Source organism: Nothoprocta perdicaria, unplaced genomic scaffold (assembly GCF_003342845.1).
Source record: "Nothoprocta perdicaria isolate Ctin4 unplaced genomic scaffold, notPer1 scaffold_389, whole genome shotgun sequence".
Taxonomy (NCBI): domain Eukaryota; kingdom Metazoa; phylum Chordata; class Aves; order Tinamiformes; family Tinamidae; genus Nothoprocta; species Nothoprocta perdicaria.
In genome coordinates this window covers 99,022-119,929 of record NW_020455631.1, presented here as the reverse complement: position 1 = coordinate 119,929, position 20,908 = coordinate 99,022, and the positions used below count along the sequence as shown (strand labels likewise).

General features: G+C 50.8%; 1 protein-coding gene across 1 annotated transcript in view; it reads left to right on the top strand.

The window, feature by feature from the left end:
* The window catches only part of EPS8L2 (EPS8 like 2), a 50,658-nt gene that overhangs the window by 3,022 nt on the left and 26,728 nt on the right, over positions 1-20,908 (top strand). Inside the window, exons 2-3 of the mRNA XM_026044855.1 lie at positions 11,508-11,572; positions 13,282-13,337. Of these exons, the coding sequence (XP_025900640.1) occupies positions 11,529-11,572; positions 13,282-13,337 (100 nt within the window). The 5' untranslated portion in view covers positions 11,508-11,528. The remainder of the gene's footprint in view (positions 1-11,507; positions 11,573-13,281; positions 13,338-20,908) is intronic.

Sequence of the window (20,908 nt, the reverse complement as noted above, 5' to 3'; positions counted from 1 at the left end):
GYCATTCCCTCTAGTCCTGTCAGTGACCACCCCTGGAAAGAGGCTGCCTCATCCTACTCGCTCCCTCCCTTGAGGTGTTTATAGGCACTGATCAGATACCCTTTCAGCCTCCTCTTCCTGAGGCTGAACAGGCCCAGCTCTCCCAGCCTTAATACCAAGTTGCTGCTTGTCGAATCACTGGCAAGAGGGGCTTGAATGGGAGGCCCTGGTCTCATGGATGCCCCAGGTGCAAGGACACCTTGAGAAGGAGAAGGGCTTCCCTGTGCCCGTGCTGGGGCAGGCCCTGCTTGGAAGCTCGGCATGCGTGGTTGCCAGAGGGCTCAACCAGAAATAGAAAGCCCTGGTGTTATTATTTCCTGGTAATCCACATAAATTAGGAGGAATCACAATTAAGAAGGGAGGGGAAGGTGTGTAGCTGGGAGCTGGACTGGTTTGGAAACGCTCCCTCTCCACCTGCAGTTCTCCAGGAGAGCCCAGCACTCGCTGCCCTTCACCGGCTGCTCCCCGGGACCTTTCCCCGCGCACTTGGCGCCCCCGAGGCCCTAGTGCCGAGTGGAGCCGAAGCCTCCTGAACCGCCCCCCTTCTTTGGGTGCCCCCTGAACACTGAGGCCTCTTCTTCCTCCTGCTGATTTGGTGGCCGCGTCGGGCTTATCAGGATGGCGCCTGCTGCCCTCATGGCCTCACCCCGAGCTGTTCCTGGCTGCGCTTCTGGTTTGGGAAGCAGGAAGGAAGAGCAAAGCAAAGGTGGGAAGTCACTGGCTCTGCTGGCTCTGCCACCCTAGAGCCGGTGCCAGAGAGACCTGTCAGGCTCCTTTGGGCCCAAGCTGGTTTGAAGCTCCACACATGGTGCTCAGGAGACTGCTTCTGTGGGCCCGGTGGAGCAGAGGCCTCCCCTGCGTGCGCAGGAGGCGGGTGCTGGAGCTCAGGGCGCTAGAGCAAGCGCAGTCCTGGCTGCTCCTGCAGCCATCAGGGTGGTCCGGGTGCCTTCCCCCAGTGCCTTGGGCACGGATGTGTCCTCATGGCCCCCGAGCCTCCATCCCGGCCTTGCCGTAGGTGAAGGCAGCTCCTTTGATGGACAGCAGAGTAGCCACGCTCTGCACGTGGTACCCTCRAGTGTTTGGATGGCAGCTTGGCAAACACCAGCAAATGCTGTCTTTACTTCAGGCTCCCACTCGGCCCCCAAAGTCTTTTAATCCCTTGAATTTGTCTGAATTTTGTTCTTCCTACTTCCTTTCTCTTTGTTTTTCACTCTCTTATCAGTCTCAGCCTGTCCAGATTTATATCCTACAAAGGTAAAGTGCAGGCCATTTGGATGGCAATAAACCAAAGTTCAGGCAGCCCAGCAGCAAGTGCTCACCCTGGCCGGATAAATCAGAAAGTGAAATGGTGCTGCTGGCGCCAACAGCACGGGGCCAGCCCTGCCTGCCCTGGCACCGCTTCCCTGTCTCCGAATCCATCTCTGAATCCAAGGGTGCCTCGGAGCGGGAGCTGACRGCGGGAGCAGCTGCTGCACGACGTGACCAGCAGGACATGGGTCTCCCGTGGGAGGGAGGCTGGTCCGGTCTCCCAGGTTCCTCCCCCTGGGAATGCAAAGGAGAACCCGCTGAGCCGGCCCACCCAGACCAGCTGGGGACCYGTCCTCACCCGCAAGCTCCTTTCGCTAGGAAATTCACCTCATGAAAATCCCGCGGGGAGGAGACGAAGGAAAGGTGATTGCACCCACAATAACCCTTAGTTAATCACAGGCTGGAGCCTGCTCTTATTCCTGACACTGCTGCCTCTTAATTATAGCCATGTTCATCAGTAGAAGAGCCGGGCTTTATGCATAAGGGAGCACTAATTAAAATCTCTCTGTTCCTTGGAAGAGCATCATGCTTTTCCCCAGGGAAGAAGTGAAAGGACTTGTCTCTGGCCCTTGCCCCGGGTTGTTCTGTCACTTTGACATTCATACAGCAAGCTGTTGGTCTTGTTTTCACTGCCTGGTGCCTTTGGCTTTGCTTCTAGGTTGAGATACGGGCCTTTGAAAACTCTCTGAAGGAGGAAGAGGGATCAGATGCATCCAGATGAACTGGGCAGATGGGGCTGGTGAAGGGAGAGTCCACCCCAGCACCCAGGCACATGTTCACTGCAGCCAGGCAGGAGGAAAGCAGTGTTGTTTGGATGTGAATAATCGAGGGCAACCACTGGTTTGGGGCAAGGGAGAGAGTAAAAGTGACAGAACAAGGGRCAATGAGTACAAGTTGAAAAACAGGCAGTTCCATCTCCRTATGAGGAAGAACTTTACTGTGAGGGTGACAGCCCTGGAACAGGCTGCCCAGGGAGTTTGTGGAGTTTCCTTCTCTGGAGATCTTCCAAACCCACCTGGATGCCACCCTGTGCCCTGTACTCTGGGTGTCCCTGCTCGAGCAGGGGAGTTGGACTAGATGATGTCTAGAGGTCCCTTCCAACCTCAACCATTCTGTGATTCTGTGAAAAGTCTCATGAGGCACTTTCAGGGTAGCTCTAGACCTGCAGCACTGTCAGGTTTGTTGATACTGTCATTTGCTACAGCTTAAAAGAAAAGAAGGGGGGAAAAATGGCCAGAAAGCTGTAACAGGGATGTGCTGCAGGACTAAACAGGGCAGGAGCTGGTTCCACAGGCTGCATTGGGAGTGAATGCACCTGGGCTGGGCTCCTGTGCTGCTCTTTGCCAGGAAGAGCAGGTAACACCCAAGGTGCGGTCGGGCTGAGTCTCCCTGCAGAGCTTGCACTGCTGTGACCACTCCGATGTTAACAGCAAAGGCAACAGGAGCCCCTGCTCTGTATGTGTCCATGGCTTGAATCCTGAAAGCCATGGCCACATGCTGTGTGGGTAGCTTCACTCAGATGCTCTTGTCCCTGCGTCTTGTCCAGGCTGGAAGAGCTTGGGATAGCTGTGAAGCGGCTCATGATACCTGGCTTGGTGGTAGGTGCACCCTGATCTTTTGGCCCATTGTTGTTCCTTCAGGAATGACAAGGATCTGACTGCAGAGCCTCAAGAATAAYGGCTATAGCCCCAGTGAGCCCCACTAGCCAAGAAGGATCAGGGCTGTGTTGGCTGAAGGAGCATCTTGATGAAATGTTGCCAATACAGGAGGTCAATGTGCACGGAAAGGCTGCTTCCTTGCCTGAGTCAGGCTGAAAACATTACTGAAAGGGCTAAAAAATACTTCCATATATATTAAAATATATATGTATTCATCTAAAACTGAGGAAGAAGTGCATAGGAGGCTTAGCAGGGTTGTGTCCTTGCTCACAGGAGAGCTGCTGTTTGCAGAGGTCGAGGACAGCTTAGTGAGATGCAGGTTGCTGGGAGAGGAACTGGACCGGTTGCTTGTCCTCAGAGTGAAAAGCAACAGGAACTTTAACAAGGAAGGGAGGAACGGCTGAGACAAGACCACCCCATCCAGTGGCATCTGCAGGGATGGATGCCAGGAACCTCTAGCAGCCTTGGCTGGCAGGAGGCTCCAAACGCTATAGACTGGGCAATAACCCCATGCTGGGCAGGGTGCCAAGGAACTTCAAAGGAGGTTAAAGACGAGCAGACAAGGAATGAGCCCACAAATGGGGAGYCCTTGGATTCCTCTGCCGCGGGAGCACCAGGCACTGGCTGCAGCTCTTCCTGAACACTCTGCTGCTCCTTCACTTGTRGGGCGCAACTCTCCTCCGAGCCGAGGCAGCTGGGCCCCCTTTTTTTTCTCCCATGTAGAGTTTTATCTCCCATGACATATATCCGAGAATCCCAGCAACAGAAAGAAAATGGCTGGATTAAAATACTAGTAAAAATTAAATTCCAGGAATTGCAACATGGATATTTGCTGTTTATTCCCAACCTTTGGAAGCAGCAGCAGCTCCCCTGAGCTAGAAGGATGATATCAACGTGTTGATCCTGACTGTATCCTCAGCTGTTGCGCTGCCTTGAGACAGTAGTTCAGTGAGAAGTCAGCAAAGTTTCCCCATGTGTGGGCTGTGGTTTGCTGATGCTGAGACTTATTTCTGTGACATGGACGGTGCTTGTGCTCCAGGGGAGATTTGGAGGCAAGCTGGGACCACAGAGTTGAGGAAACCCATCACCTGCCCTTGCCAAAAACTCCCACTCACCCTCTGCGCTCATGGGGCTGACAAGAACTGGCTGTGGTCTGCAGCCCTTTGGTAGCACCACAAGGTAAAACACCTGGTGTGAAATTCCAGTGCAGTAGGAAGCAGCTCCAACCCAACCATCAAGAGTTGACCCAAAGCCTGGATGCTCTGTGGAACCGTGGTGGCCACCATGTCACTGAGCTGGCTAAATTTCTGCCTGCTGCTTTTCCTGCAGTGACACTCATAGCATGGAACTACCATGTGCCAAGTTTTGAGCTCCAGTGAATTGTTAGCAAGTGGCCAAAAATACACGGACAGGATATGAGTAGGAAGTACAGAATAGCCTGGGAAGAGGTGGCAGCGAATATTGTCAGGATTAGCCTGAGAAGATTGGAAAAAGCCTTATAAACCAAATGTGATTTTCAAGATGGGAATCTCCTCCTCCAAAAGCTTCTTGCCTACCCTCCTAGCAAAAATCCTGGGAGAATTTTACAGCAGAAAAGGAAATTTATTGATGAATTTGCTTCTCCAAGGCCTAGCTGCTTTAGGTGGGCATGGGAAAGGGAGGCAGGGAGGAGTATAGACCTGCTGCTCGCCGCTTATAGGCAGAGGGAGAGTTTGAAGCCCTGTCACTTGCTTTGTGGAAAGATGTGGCTGAAATGACCTACCAAAGCAGAGAAAAAAAAAAAMMCATGAATATTTCTTGATTCAGATTTACCCATCATGTGCTATGTCCCTCTGCAACCCCAGAGACCTCCAAAGGACTGAGCTCCAGACAAACTGAGGCTAAATATGGCCCCAAAWTGGCTCTTGGCCTAGTCACGCACTTTTCCCTGGTGGAGGAAAAGCTCTTGAAACAGTGACTGTCCTGCTGCACCTGAACTTCTACCAGGCAAGTGGATCAGCATTTCAGGGAGCAACCAAAACTTCTTCCCTTCTCYTGGGAGGAGGTGGTGGAAAAGTCTCATCAGTCTCAATGCCTCCGTCCTACTCATCAACTGGTCAACATGGAGGAGCCCTTCACAAGGCAGGGATCAGCCCTACCTCCAAGCCACCTTTCCTGGAGCCATCTCAGCCTTTTCCTGACTGGSTCGAGCAAGGCAAGTTATTCCCAACCATAAGCACCAGTGTTGTCCTCCCGAAGCGAAGATCTTTGCGAAAGGGGGTTTTAAAGAAGCTAAAATAAAGAAAATTGGGCTTTCGTGCCAAAACCCCCCTTGACAGCAGCATCCTTTGGCYGATGGCAGTGCTGCTGAGTGCAGCGTCATCTTTCCATCATGCAAGAAAGCAGCTTTCCACTCTTGGATCAGGCTCAYGGAGCCTCGACGTCCAAGCAGCAGTGACAGGACAGGGATGCTGCCCCCATCTCCCTTGCCCCGGCACCGGTGCCAGCACTCGCTGAGCCTCCCAGCCATCACACAAACACTGCCCCGCGTGGAAAAGGCCTTGCGAGGGACACAGAGGTGCCACCAGGTGAGCACTGAGCCTTGGTGTTTTGCCTGCACCTCGGGGACTCCCAGTCACTGTCCTCCTTCAGGCTGCAGCCCAACAGGGCAGAGCCGGGCCAGTGTTTCSTCGTTTCCTCGCTAGCTGCCCTGCCCTGGGGCTCTGTGTGCTCCCRCGGAGTCATTCCCTATTTTTACTCGTCTGATGTCTCAGTCCTGGTCTGCACAGCCAGAAGAAGAAAAAGGATCTTTMACCTCCGTAACGTCCAGCCATTCCCTCCCACTCTGGAAAAATCGCAACTGTAACCTCCTCCCTGCCGGTGATGGAACCTCTGCAGTGGAGCACCAGCCTATGGAAATGGAGGGATTTTCTAAGGAGGGAGGGAAGGAAGGAAAGAAGGAAGAGGGAAATACAGCGAGCTTTCTGTGCCACCAGCACAGACAGATGAGTTGGGACCTCAGGGTCTTCTCCTTGCTTACTGACTGCACAAACCCATGGCAGTCCCGATCCCAGCGCTCTTTCCTCCCCGTCTACCTGGGTGCTGCAGCACAAGGGGCCAAGTTTGGGCAGCAGCAGCAGGAGATGTGACACGGGACAGTTGCCCACCGCCCTCCTTTCAAGAGCTTTTGTAGCCCACGGGCTTCTCTGGGGCCCTCCACGTTTCCCAAAGTGTCGATTAATCCTCGGCACACGGATCCTGGGCCTGCCAAGCCACAGCCCAGTGCTCAGCGTGGCACTCCTGGCAAAAGCAGACACCCAACAGACCTGGGCCTGTGTTTGCCCTCCACCTGCCTTCCATGGGSCTCCTCCAGCACAGAGGAAAAGTGGATCCAGATGCTGTGACTCAGCACRGACACCCTGCCAACGTGCCTTTCAGAAGGGCACCAACATCCAATATTTTTTCCCCAAGATCTTGGAGGTTGTGGCTGTTTGCGCATTTTCCCGGGTATTTATAGAGTGAGGCACTATCCAGACTTTCTGCTATTTTATACTGTTACTTAAAGGAGGGTTTTTATCTTCTGGCAGGAATCTAAAAGTTCCTCGTTTGGTTCAGCTTGTACCTTGGGCCTCGTTCTCCTGCCCCGACCTCTGCAGGCACTAAGAGCCCTCCGAGCGCTCCCTGGACTTCTGAACTGGACCTGTATCATGACCTGAGGGAGGGCAAGAAATAGAAATAGAAATTTCATATAGAAATATGAAATCAGCATCTAGAAATGATACAGAAATATCAAAAGCAGCAGTCTAGGTTCATCAAACTTAAGAGAGGTGGCTTTAGCTTCAAGGTATCTCAGCCTAAAAGAGCTGCTCCCTTCCTCCCAAGCTAAGGAACACTTGGTTCTTCGTTCCTCTGCCCTACGCTTTCTAATATAAATGGGTTATACATTAATGAACGTACCGGTCCCAGCAGAGCTTTGACTAAACCCAAAACGTCCTCCTGCCCACGGCCGGTGCCATCAACCTGCTGGGCTGGGCTGTGTTTACCCAGGTGTTTGTCTTGTGGAGAATCTCTGCAATGCGAAACATGCGGTGTGCGGAGCAGGGAGTGTTTCTTGCAAATATCTAGCAGGTTGTGCCTGCAACCCGTGCCTCTTAACTAACATAACGTACTACATTGGAGTGCCCTGGGCCTTGCGTACCCCCAAACTACACATCCATSCTGCTCACATTGCATCTTCCCAACGTGTGGACATAGCTAAAGCTTCAGCCTTTTCCAAAGCCTCTGTGAAGACACTGCCAATAGAGTACATAGGAAGGGCTTGACTTGACCCAGGGCCACTAGACCCTTGGAGAAGTGTCTGGTGGATATTTTCTCCTTCCCACAGCAGCAGGGTGATACAGACTGTGTGACCATCATTGTTGAGGCCTGCTCTGAATGTTGGAAATGGGATTTTTCGGTCCTAAGGTGGGACAAGACCYTTCCTTGCTTGTCTTTATGGGGCAGCAAGAATACATTCACACATTTCCTTGGCTGTCAGCCCTTTTGCTCTGGATATGGGTTTCCCTGGCTGCTTTCTAATTAACCCAAATAAAGGGGTTTTTTAATGTGTTCCTGCTTCTGAAAGAGACCCTACAGAGCTGAGTTAGAGGGCTGGTTTCATGGCTGATGCTGATAGGCACAGGTGACCTGKGTTGAATTCTCAGATGTGCTGCATGTTTGCAAGCATTTATATTGAAATTGAAATGAAGTTGTGTGAATCTAGCTATGAATTTAGGTGCCAGGTGTAGGGGAATGAGCCTGGACCTCAGTGCCTCATCAACACTGCAACACTGTTTTGTTCCTGTGTGCTGCGGGAATGGAGCCTCTTCTCTGGGCCGGGTGCTCCGATGCTACAACGAGGTGGGTTGAGATGGATTCTAGAAGGTGCAGGAGACTCCCAGGAGCCAGGAGGACTCTCTGGAGATGGAAAGGAGGACAAGCCAAGTCCTCCTCTCAAGTCCAAGGACAAGTGAAGGACCTCATGGTGCCTGAGCTCCCTTGGCTCTTGAGGGTATGAGAAGACAGATTGGCATGAGGGTCTATCAAACAGCCTGACTCGTTCCCCTATAGCCAGCAGCCCTAGCAGGCGGTGCTTGGTGCTTGATATGGGTGGCAGAATGAAGATATTCCCAACCACCTTCTTTTGCTTGAGGTGATGGGGACATATGAGACCGTGTTGCGTTTTGTCAGAGTCCATGTGGTCCAAACCAGCCACAAAAATGCTTAAAGCAAAAGGCTTCCAGCCTTCTCTGGTCCCATTTTTGTGACACATGGGTTAGGCCTGTGGTACCAGTACTGCAGTTCTAGATAGGAAGAGACATTTCGGGACTAGCTCATAGGCATTTTGGAAGCCCTGGCATGCCAGGCAGATTTCAGCAGGATGACCAGTGGAAACAAAGATGAGATCTTCTGGAAATGCTCTGGGCCATACTAGGAAAAATACAGCATTATGCCTATACAACGTGTTCATTTTGAAGACTCTAGAGAAGGTTAGGGACATCTGTGCAGTCTTATACTTGACAAAAATTGAAAGATTTGGAGATGAAGCTTTCTCTTGGGCATTAGCCCTTGTCTCTTGTTAAGACCTTAGTTAAGAGCCTCAAGAGCCCTGTCCATCCAGCTTGACCTCAGGGCAAAAGATGTGAGACCAAATGCTGCCAATGTGTTGCCAGCCCCAGTAATGTAAAGGGTGATGGTGAATCTAGCGCACCACACAGTAGAGCGCCCCAGGCAAAGGCCATCCTTGTCCACCCAGGCATCGCCCTCCTCATCCTGCCTCTCGCTTCCCTCGCCATGGGAAAGAACAGAGCAGGAGGAGCAGAAAGAGATGAAGAACTCTCTAATTGGGGAAGCAGGAGCTACTGCTGACATGACAGCAAGGAGAAGGCAGTGAGACCTGGTGGGAGGCAGAAGCTCAAGGTGCTCCACCGAGGTTGCCTCTTGGCTCTCATGGGTTGCCTTGGGCTCCCCTCCTAGTTCAGGCAGATGTGATAAGATGATGATTCTTCATCTTATTCAAATCCAGCTTTCTTCCAGTTCAGCGAAATGGTGACAAAGCCTCTGACCCCTCAGCAACCTGCCCTCCCCCAGCCCCGCCAGGGAGGATTCAATTAGCATCAGGCAATTTAAACTGAATTAAAAGCACTGGCTCTGTCCTGGATTAACCTGGCCGGCATCGCAGTACACCCTCATTTTGCCTAATAGAGGTTTGCACAAAGATAAGCCCCCTAGAGCAGCATAAGAACCGGGCAAAGGCTGAAAAATAGACATAACATGAGTAAAAAATATGAATGGGAGCCAGTGGGGTCCGGGTCCCTCTGCCAGGGACGTGGTGCTTCTTCCAGCACAGAGCCCTCCCTCAGATGCAGGCACTCGGGCAGTGAGGACACCCGTCCAGAAGAAGGTCCCCAGCAGCCCTAGCTTAGAAAAGGGGGTGCAAGGAGTACGAGCCATTTGGGCCCGTTCTGTGCTGCTTCCCGGGGTGCAGGACATGAGGATCCACAGCCACTAACCCTGCCCACAGCCAGGGCCCAGCAGCGTCTCTGCTTGCCGTGGCACCTGACAGCTTCTTTTGCCACCTTCTGGGAAGCCCCACAGATTCCTTGGGTACCTTCTTGTTGCCAAAAAAGCTGGCTGGGGTAGTAGGTGGAAGAAGGGAGCTGGCAATCGTGGTGTTAATGAGCAGAAACGCTCTGATCGTCAGCTGGGAGACTGATGCGATCAAAGGGTGTAAAGGAAACAGAACAGAGCCGGGTTTATTAGAGCACGTTCCCTTTTCCAGCCACCTTATGCTAATGCACGCGGAGATCTGGCAGATAGGCATGGGGCGGGGGGGGGGAGGACTGTAAGAGGACACCAAGAGGCAGCTATTAAGGGAGGAAAAATGCACAGGTACCCAAGCTTGGGCACTGGGGCGGCTTTTATTACACACAGAGACGCTGGCAGAACATCAAGCTGCTACTCCAGCACGTCTGTGGTTTTATACCTGGGGGTATAAAATCATATATAGGCAGGGGGGGCCTGCGTGGCTGTGACGGGCTCTGAGCAGCGTGCAAGGAGCAGGCACACAAATGGTGCACTTTATCTAAAGCACTATGTACATCCCTATGTATGTATATGTATCCATCGCTCTGTGACACCTGTGCCCTCCTGGCAAGAGCCACAAGAACCCTCTGCATCCAGCTGGGGCTCAGGGCAAAAGATGTGGGACCAAATGCTACAAATGTGTTGCCAGCCCCAGGAATGGAAAGGGAATCAGCGGTGAATCCTGCAGCAGGGAGAGTCAGTCTCCAGGGGGAAATCCCACATACCAGGGATGACTCCAAAGTGTTTCCCCAGGAATCACAGGCCAATTTGGTCTAAGGACAGTTAAAAGAAAAATAAAAGCAAACAAAAAAACCCCCACGTTTCCAGACAGCTTTGCCAGCTGCCAGGGATATCTCTCATAGCAGCACTGTGGTGCACCCTAACCATGTTCAAAGGTCCCACCACAAGAAGTCCTCGTGCAGGCACTGATTGATTTGTCCCTTTGGGACAAGTCAATCTTTTAGTGGGATGCTTGAGATTTCATCCTGGCGAAGGTATAAGGAGATTCCAGGTGCTCAGCTTATGTGGAGTTGGCTCCTCAGCTTTTCCAAACTCAAGTTTCAGAGCTTTTGAAGTGCTTTGACGTGAAGGACTTGGAAGAACAAGCTTGGTGGCTTTGTCTTGAATTTCCTTCAGACCGCACATAAGAGCAGTGGTGAATAACGTGGATCCTCATAGAACATGTTTTATCCTAAGTTTTTATCCTATTTCCCCTTGCTTTACTCGCCTGTTCGGTTCTACTCTCAGAGCAGTGCCTGCGTCTGCCTCAGTCTCCCCTTGGCTTCACATTTCTTATCAGAGAGGAGGAGACAAGCAGTGAATCAAGCCCTCCGCCTCCCACCAGGCAGTCAGCTCTTCCCAGGAATTTCTGCCTTTCTCCTTTGCAGCCAGGCCAGCAGCATTCACAGCCCCATCACATCTTGCTGTGGAAGAAAGAGGGGTATTTTAGGGGTATTTTGGGGGCTGGTGCAGAGCTTAAAATTGCCACATGATGCGACATAAGGGCAGTATGTGAATGAAAAAAGTGACTCAGGACACTTAACAGCCATGAGTGCAGAGGCCCCGGGATCCCCGTGCTTGTCAATGGCTTCTGGCAGGCCATAAAGCAAAGGTCACCTCAGCGGGGGCTAAGCGGTAGGCGCAGCTGGCTTGGTAGAAAAGGACGTCCTGAAATATCACCTGGGGCTGGGTGTGCCTAGGAGGAATGGATGGGAGGAGAAAGGTGCCCACAGGTTTTGACTGGGCCCTGAGCAAAGCCAAGGCGTTGGCCAGAGGTGCGGGGAGAAACCCCCAAGCCAGAGGCTCCTCCTGGCTGCCCTCKCCGTTGGGTGGAGGACCTGGGTGTGCAGGGAGGCTGCTTGTTGATCTGTAATCCCGACCTTTCTGCTTCTCTTCCAGCTGCCTGTCCTGTGAGGCGACATGAGTCTCAAGGGATCCCTCAGCAGCAATCCTGGCTCAGCAAAGTAAGGACCTYCCCGGCTCCCGTTGGCTCACAGTTGATGCACGTCACCCAGGGGCTGATGTCCCCCAAGTCCCTGGTGTTCCCTTGGCCCAACTTGAACACCTCATGGTGGCTTCCCCAATGAGCTGGAGCTCTCTGCCTCCCTCCTGCATGTCCCCCATCTCCAGAGAGCACGGGCTGTGCGTGCAAGCACTGTGAGCACCACCTGTGCTCGGGGGCCCATCACAACAGGGCAGAAAGGAGCCACTTGCCGCCCACTGACTCATTGCACCGTGCAAGGCAACCTGACCACAGGGCCTRAAACCCAGGGAGGCCACTTTGATCTTCCCCCAGCTGGCCTGGGCCAGAGAAAACACCATTATCTCCTGGCTGTGCACTCCTACGCGCCAGCTAAGCATGGACAGGGTGGGGTGGGATAGCATTACTGGGGAGGTTACACGTGCTTCTAGGCCTGCCATCCCACAACACATGATTATGTCCTTCTGTGTCTTGAAATGTTCTGTATCTGAGTGCCTGCCATCCAGGAGTAGGTTTCAGCTCCTTGAAGTGTGTAGGAGCAAGAGTAGGAGCATGTAGGAGCATCTAGGCACTCACACTGCCTTAGGTTCAGGTGGACTTGGGTATTATGTGGAGAGATCTCCATTTACCTAGGCTACTCCTAATAGCAGCCCATGTTTGTGGCTCACTGTGAGCCAGTGTCCTTAACCCAGCCCCTCTGGAAGCTCTGTTCTTYCAGGGGATGCTGCAAGTAAAGGTAACTCTGGTGAGAATGGGCCCAAGTGGTTCTGCCCTGTCCCCTGTTCCCATCTTTTGGGTTTGGTGACCTGCAGCCCATGCCTGGTCCCCCAAGGGAGAGCTGCAAGGATTCAGTGCTGACATCAGCAGGTGCCACCAAGGGATCAGGAGATGCTGGAAGGAAAGAGTCATASGGAATGACTCAATAGAAAATAAAATCCATGACCTCACTTTCTCCTCCTGCCCTCCCTTGTGACGGCATCAGCCAGACACACCTGAACCACATTTGTTTGATGTCCACTCTTGCTCAAAGCACCATGGGATCCATTCCTGACCTCTCCTGCCTGTTAGYGAGCTTGTCCATGTATGTGCCTTTTCTCACCATGTCTACAGCTTCAACCTATTATTTCCCACCTCAGGCAGATGGGTGAATTCCTCTCCTTCCTCATTGCAGGTGTCTTTCCCATTTTGGAAGCCTACCCCAGCACTTCTCTCACCTTCTAAACCAAGAGTTTGGTTTGAATGACAATGAGAGAGAGCCAATACATCCACCCCCTTGGGCAAAAGGCCTGCATGACTTTTAGATGAGGGTTGCCAAAAGACAAATTTGCTTTGCTATTGAGTTGCTGTGCTGTTGAGTAAGAAGCAAGACATGATTATGTCTTCTCCAAGAAAAAAAAAAAGAAAAATAAAAATAAAGGTGGGGGGAAAAGCTTCAGATGAGTGGGATGAGAAACTCTTCAGATGAGAAGCTCTTTAGCAGCTCAACAAGAGTTGACAATTGGGTGGATGCAAAAGCTCCTCTTCTCCAGACGTGGTGGCACAGAGCAGCTTTCCCCCATGTTATTCAATGTCTAAGAAGCCATAGTCACATTTCATGCTGTCACAGTAGCGTATGAGTTGCATCATGAAGGCAGATGTTGAAAGGAACCAGGGACTGAGAGTTTATTTGTACCTTMTTTTCATTTTTCACAGTGGCAGCATGGGCAAAGCAGATGGAGCCGCCAAGCTGAGCGCAAAGGATCTGTATGGTAAGTTGTGCCCACAACCACCATGGGCCCTTGGTGGAATTTGCCACATTGGTGCTGCCAGAGAAGAACTAGTTGATGGGCAATTCAAGGAACATCCTGTGCTTATTGGACATATCAATGTCTTCTCGCTTATCTTTAACAGCTCTTTCAGGCTATACCAATGTGCAGCATCTAGGTAAGCTGCTCATCTGTTGCAGCATTAGGTAGTTTTTCACGCTCTTCTCTAATTACAGCTGTGTAACAAAGCCCAGATCCACCCAGGCAAAATTCCCACACACTTCTAGGATTTCCTACTGCTGAGACATCTCCAGCCAGAGCCGTTAGGGAGTTGTAGGCACTACGACCCAGTCAAAACCATGTGGACCTGGGCCTCGGTGCTCAACAGTATGACTTGGCAGGGGAGCTAAAATGCATCTGTCCTCTTGCTTGCCACAGGCACAGCTGTGATTTTGTGATCAACCCCTGTTGAGCCCCCTTTCCTCTGGCTGCCCAGCTCCTCTCCTGTTATGTTAGCAAGATAACCCGATAAAGGACCTAACAAAGGAAAGATTGTCCTCAGCACGTTAATGATTATACTCTTTAACTACACAGTGAACCGTGAAAACTCAGGTGCCCTTTGGCTCTTTGGAAGCAGAGGGAATCTGTAGGATCGGTGCTTTTGCAGAGCTTGAGCTTCAGCTTGTCTAAAGCCCCACGGCTTCAGGAGAGCCAATGGATGACTCCATGAGAAGCAATAGGGAACACTTAGGTATCCATAACAGTTAATCCTCATCTTAGCAGCTCTCTTAGTGTGTCCCAGGTGAAGACCTGGCCCGTGTGGCATGCAGACGTGGGCTAAAAAAGTAAGAAGACAGGTGAGAAGTCCTCTCCCTCAGTCYGCCAGTAGAGAAGGGGATAGGGGTTTTCTCTGGGGAAATACTAGAAGCTTTCAAGGTACCCAAGCCTGCAAACTCCATGAGCCCTTGCTCCTTAGACTACAAGCCTCCAGTGAGTGGTATTTCATAATTCTCCATGCCTAGTGCATGTATGTAAACCAGAAAAGAGGAAAGCTGGGCTCTTCTTTCATAACTTTTCTTTCTGGCAGAAAAAAAAATCTTTCAAGAGCTGTCAATATGCTGGTTTGGGCTTTCATGGGGTGCAAAAAGTCTGCAATAGCCCCTTGTTGGAGAGCTCATACTTGCCAGAAATCTCCCTTTGCTGGTGCAAAGTGGTGGATGGTGCTTCGAAATTGCCCCTGGGTAGTGATGTGGCTACTGAATGTTCTTGACTAGAGTTTATTTTTGTAGGGTGGCCTGGGAGAGTGTCCCCCCAGCGACCTGTTTTGCCGTGGGTCCTGGTGGGCAAGCAGGTGGTGCATTTAGTGAATAAGACATTAAACCAACTAATTGTTGACCTAGATTAGCTGCAGATAAAGGATATATGTGAGAATAAAGATAGCAGAGGAATCTGGTGTTACTGGCAGGGCTATTTGTGGCCTCACTTCCACAGGATGGGCTAGCAAAAGGAAAAGGATAAGAAACTGCTTTAAAAACAAACACAGTTCCTCAAAGGAGTTAATATAAGGAGCCARCTTAGGTGAGACCCAACAGAGCAGAATCCAGTGACATATAAGAGCATTGTGATTGACCTGGAGCAGAGCAACAGCTTCAGGTTGTGCACCCCAAAAAAGAAGCCCAGATGGATGACAGAGGTTTATGCTGGTGGGGGATCTGGCTCTGTGGGGTGCAAGAACATAGCAATGAACTCATAGCACATGTCCTAGCTACTGGAGCCTGTACGTCCACACATGGTGCAGCCTCACAGCTGAGTATGGGTGAAGAAGGTGGCTGCTCTGGTGTCACATGTGGGATTTCCTTGATCTCTGCTGGAATTACCTTGATCTTCAGGCATATAAAATAATGTCATTGTGGTGAAAAAGAAGGGTACAGACTCCACACCAAGGAAATCTTCAGAGAAAGGAGCTTAAAGCCCTCAGATATCTTGAGTTTTGGTCAGAGTTGGGTACGTTTTCTAGGTGCTCTGCTGTCTGTTGAAAATGCCCCGGTGGCTGCAGGATGTCCCTCTGCCCTCCTTGCTTGGTCCCTTTGTGGTTTCGTTCACTGCCTGGGGTTCTCCCAGTATGAGACCGTGCCCAGAGCACCCAGATGGAAGAGGGAGATCCCAGTTATAAATTACCAGAGTATATGGTATGGACCAGTTGGTTGCCCTAAGGTTCCCATGAGAGATCTTTTTCTGGAGCTTGATTTTCCACCATTAGATCTCAAAAGGACATTGTAAGTGAGGCAAATGCTTCTTTGCTGCCTGTAATGCCAGGGACTGGCTCAAATCCCTTCTTTGGGAATATTCAAATCACACCTGGATGCCACCCTGTGCCGCATGCTCTAGGTGTCCCTGCTTGAGCAGGGGGGTTGGACTAGACAACCTCTGAAGGTCCCTTTCAACCCCAACCATCCTGTGAGTCTGTRAAAGCTTTGGTGCATATTTACCCTTACCTCATCCATTGATGAGCTAAGCAAAAACAGGAAAAAGAGCAGAACTAAGCAGGATTCAAGGAAACACTGGACACTGGATTTGCTAGAACAGTCCTACATTGTTGTATCTCTGGACAGTCAAAATGTGCTGGCTGTATCTGAATTAGCGCGGAGTGTGGGTGCGTATGTATATAGGTGCACACACATCTTTGTTCACCTATGTCTTAGTTACAGACCATACATGATCAGCATCCTCCTCAGCTTAAGGTAATAATGTAGGAGCAAGAGCAAATGGACGATGCCTCCTCTGCATGCAGGCACGGAGGGTGAAAGCACCGTCCCCAATGATCCTGAGGGGAAAGTTCTGGCTATCAGGAGTGCAGGATATTTACCCTTCTCCCCATTCCTTCATAGTGGAATGCTATTGCACTTGCTCAGCTCCCTGTTCTGGAAGAGTCCCTGGCTGCTTCAGGGACAGAGCCCCAGCTCCGTGGGCAGTGGGGAGAATGACTGGCACCTATCACATTGCCACCTTGCTCAATGCACAGCCACCCGCTGAATAAATGTTAATGCAAGCCATAAATAAATAACGCCCCTTCTCCTCTTACGGGCTTCTGTTCTGATCCTAGATGAAAGGCTRTGGGGGAGAAACCTTTGTGTCCCCAGCAGAAGCCAGGAGAAAGGCTAGAAAGGAAGAGTTTGCCTATTGCTTTCTTCAGCAAGCTCCCACTGGCCTCTTCTGCGGCAATGACTAGGTGGACTTCTCAACACGCTGGTCCTTTCTGTGGACAAATCTCTGAAGGATTTGTCACGGTAGCCATGGGGAGATGTGTAATAGTCGAAGGGAATTCAATGAGTATAGCAGGTTTCATGGTGGGCTGGGAGAAGGAGAGGGCTCTGCAGGGGTGTTGAGAGGGGCCTGGTTCTGTTTTTCTGCCCTGTCTGTCCCCGTGCAGCATCTGGCTGAGGGTTACACCTAACCCGCTCCTTGGGTATCTATGCTTATCCCACTCAGAGCAGTGTCACTTCAGGTGCTGGGACAAACACAGGAACAGCAGAAAGAGGCAGAGAGAGTTGGGCAGGTGCCTGGGCTCCACRGCCCAAGGGTGGCACGGGGGACGTGTGGAGGACACTACTCGGCTGCAGGCACACTATGGAGCTACAACCAGTTGCTTCCAACCTACCCGGCTTACTTTTTGGTACATTTAGCTTTGGGGAAAGACCAAAATTCACCAGTGAAGGGAAAGGCTGGAAAATGGATTTCACTGCTGGTAGCATTAGCACCAGGGAGCTGAAAAATCATCAGCCTGCCATGCACGATCGCTTGACCCTGCGTGCCTCTCGTAACCCAAGAAACACTTTGGAGCTGTAACAGGAGCTGTGGCTGGAGCACAAAGAGAGCAGCCRTTCCCACCGCAGCCTCGAGACAGGTATCGTCTGCTGGGGAGATGCAGACGGAGCGGGGCCCCTCGTGGGGCCTTCAACCCCTCATCATGTAAGGAGGCCTCTGAGATGAGACTCCAAAGACTCCTGCATGGTCCCCTGCATGGGACAGGAATCAGAGGTCAACAGCTGGAAGAAACCATCCAAGAATTAAATTTACTTTCCCTAACCTTGAAGGAAATCTAACAGAGAGCAGTATGAACAAACACAAAATCTTTCTCCTGCATCTTCTGATGTCCAGAGCCTTGGACTTGCTTGTGCCAATTCAGGAATGGCCCCAAGAGCAGAAAGACAGAAAAAAAAAATGACTTCAGACAGCCTTTCTTCTCATAAAGCTGCCCTGTGAACATGCATTTTCTATTGATGGCTTGGCATGACGCTCAACAAAAGGAGCATTAACAGTTCTTGCCTGCACAAAACAGGAGCTTATTAATTATTTGAGCCAAAGACCACRTGGCAGACACACGGTTATGGGTGGGAGCTCAGCAGTGCTGCTTCTTCCTCACGGCCCTCTAGAAGAGGACTTTGTACATGGACTTGGCCTCTACATGGACCGTGCACGGAAACCTGGCTGTTTGGCTTGGCCCAGATTTACATTAAGCTCTAGCTGCGCATGCTCCCCAAGCCGAACGAGAGAGATGCTATTTAGTCACAGGAACGTTTTCTTAAATGAAAGCTTGTTGAACAAATAGGCCTACATACACTGGGAACAAAAGCTGCATTATTTAATAGTGGAAAAGAAACCTACCACCATCAACAAAAAACAAACCTTTTCTTAGGAACTCTTTTTTTTTTTTTTTTAATTTTCCAGTAAAGCTGGTTCCTCAGCTCTTTATTTAAACCAAGATCCCTCAAATACTAAATACTAGCACCTTCTCCTCAAAAAAGTATTCTGGAGTTCAAAAATACTGCAAGTGGCTGTGAGGAATTCAGAAAAAAAAAGCATTTTGTGTTTTTTTTCGTGAAAAATAATTACTCATCTGGCTGGGGTTGTAAAGGAAAAGAGAATATGTAATCTGTGAGCTCCACTTGCGTTTTCTCAATGGTCTGATTATCTCCTGCGGAGCTGCTGCTGGGTTTTTGCCCAGCRACCGTCGCACTCCTGGACGTGTTGCCTTACGCTCCTGCATTCCTTGGCAAGCAGGACACAAATGCGCAGTGTTACCCCATGTGCACAGGCCTTGCACAACCCGGGAGGCAGCTCGGGCTTTTATTTGCTCTCCCGGAGTGGGTTGTGTCTCCGACTCATAAAAAAGGAATGTGAGTGCTTGGGTTTGGGCTTATGGCATCTCTTGAGCACCTTTACATTCATGTCAAGAGCTTCCAGGTCATGCACTAAAGCCCCACTGAAGAGTGACAGCTCAGATTCCCTGCAAAGTTTACAGGCAGTTTCTGGTAAGGGCCAAGGAGAAAAATGCCCTAGTTGTAACAGGGAAACCAAGGAGCCTGGGGTTTCAAAAGAAACTGCAGAGATGCTTCCAAACCAGAGCATGGGCAGCTGTGGTGGCATTGGGTTGTGTGCACCAAATGGTTCATCACAAGTGCAGCACAGCACCTATGCAAGCAACATTATTCCTATCTCTTGCAACTTTTCCTTCCCTGAGACAGTCTTGCACTGCGGAGGAGAGTGGGGCAAATGGGTGGCAGAGGGCAATGCCAAGGGCAGGTCCTTGACTAACCCTGCAGAACCTGGAAACTCCATAGAGAAGCATGGGCCGGTGAGGCTGGMAAAGCTCTGCTGCTGAAGATAGGTGACTCGATGGCCAGAGCAGATCTGGCTTAGTGCTCTGACTCTGGGAATGGATGTTATTTCCTAAGCCTGCTTTGTGACTCAGGCCCAGAAAAGTTGGCATCCAGACGCATTTGCCGCTTTGTTTCTCCTTCAAAGGGCTATGTCCTGACCTGTTGATTTGGCACAAGAACCCGCTCATGTTACACTGGCAGGTTACTATAAAGAGTGCGTGCACTAGTATAAAATAATATAGATAATGCAGAAAATTAACAAGCTGCAGAAGGCAACTGTTAGGGATTTCCCTACCTTGTTCTAATGGACATGGAGGCTGGAAAGGGTTCTACTGGGATACAAGGAATGGAGGCCAGAAAGACCTCTACTGCGATACGAGGAATCCAAGGGAGGTCCTTGAGCTGTCTTTRTCAATCAGATAAATGTAATCCTGCATTTCACCTGTATTTGGGTTGTGGGCAGGGTTTGAGCCCACGGTTCTTAGAACAAGATGACTTTTCCAGAAGTTCAGTCGTATTTTAACAGAAAKGTGAGAATGTGCCAGAGATGTGGAGAACCGCATGAGACATGCAGCCGGACAGACTCACAAAGGCTGACGAAAGCCCCACAAGACTAATGTCAAACAGAAACTGCTGCTCATTTTCAAGCCAATTCATGGCTCTTTGGGCCTTCATTCCTGACTGAGATGGGACATGCTCCTCTCAAGCGTTCGTTTTGTCCCTGAAGCTCAACCGGAATGGCAACCTAGGGTCTTTGTAAAATGATGCAGAGACGACTGGATCCCACCAGTGGCTCTGCAGGTATCATTCAGAGCAATGGCACTAACACGTTCTTATGGATATACCCTGTCACGTGCACTTCTAGGCTGATATTATTCTTAGGTTCATAATGGACTGCTTCACATACTCCTTGTTTATCCCCCACGTTTTCTACCCTGTCTTCTGCCCAGCAACAGCAAAACATAAACATGGGAGGCTCCATGAGTGTCCTGTGTGATAAAACTTCCTAAGTAATCAGAGGAGGATGTGCACGGAGGGGATCTCAGKGCCCTTGTAACTCTGGTATAACTGGCTGCATTTGTCAGAGGCACCAGTTCTCGCTACGACTTTGGCCCTGGCCTAGAATAAGAGCATAATTGAGTTTTGTTTAGAGCAGCCAAAAGAATGCAGATGGAATGGAAAAAGATGCTATCTGGGAAGTAAGCGCTGGGATCCTGCCTGGAAGTGGCTCTCGAGCMCCCAGGCTGCTCAGCCTAATACCCCTGATATCCAGATTCCCCCCAAACTCCACGAAAAGTCAGGAAAATAAATGTCTGTCACACGCTAATAACCTGGGGAGAGCAGAACCCACCCTGTTCTGCCTGTACACCCTTCACACTGAGGCACAAGCATCTTCTGTGCGTGGCTGTCCAGGGTCATGGAATCACAGAGTCCTTAAGGTCGGAAGGCACCTCTAGGGATCATTCAGTCCAAYCCCCCTGCACACACAGGGTCACCCGGAGCACGTGGCAGAGGCTGTATCCAAGTGGGTTTGGAAGATCCCCAGAGAAGGAGACTCCACAAGCTCTGAATGGCAGCGCAGCCCTCTGGGGCAGGCAATAACTGCAGGTATTTTGGCTTTCGCATCGTTCAGCTAGTTGATTTCAGCCATCCACCTCAAGATCAGATGAGCAGCATCCCAAGAAAGCCCATTTCTCTCCTCTCTAAGCCAACTTTCCCCGCTGGGGAGGCCCACAGGCCACTGGGGAAGCTGGAATCAGGTGGTAGGGACCGAGCCCAGGTCTTCCACTGGATGTCATACCCCCTAGGACCATCCATTTCTCCATGGCTTGAGTGAGCCTGGGTACATTTTATCGGGGGTGCTCTGCCCTGTTTGCTTAGCAKAGGGCACACATTAAAGGCCACAAGCTTCAG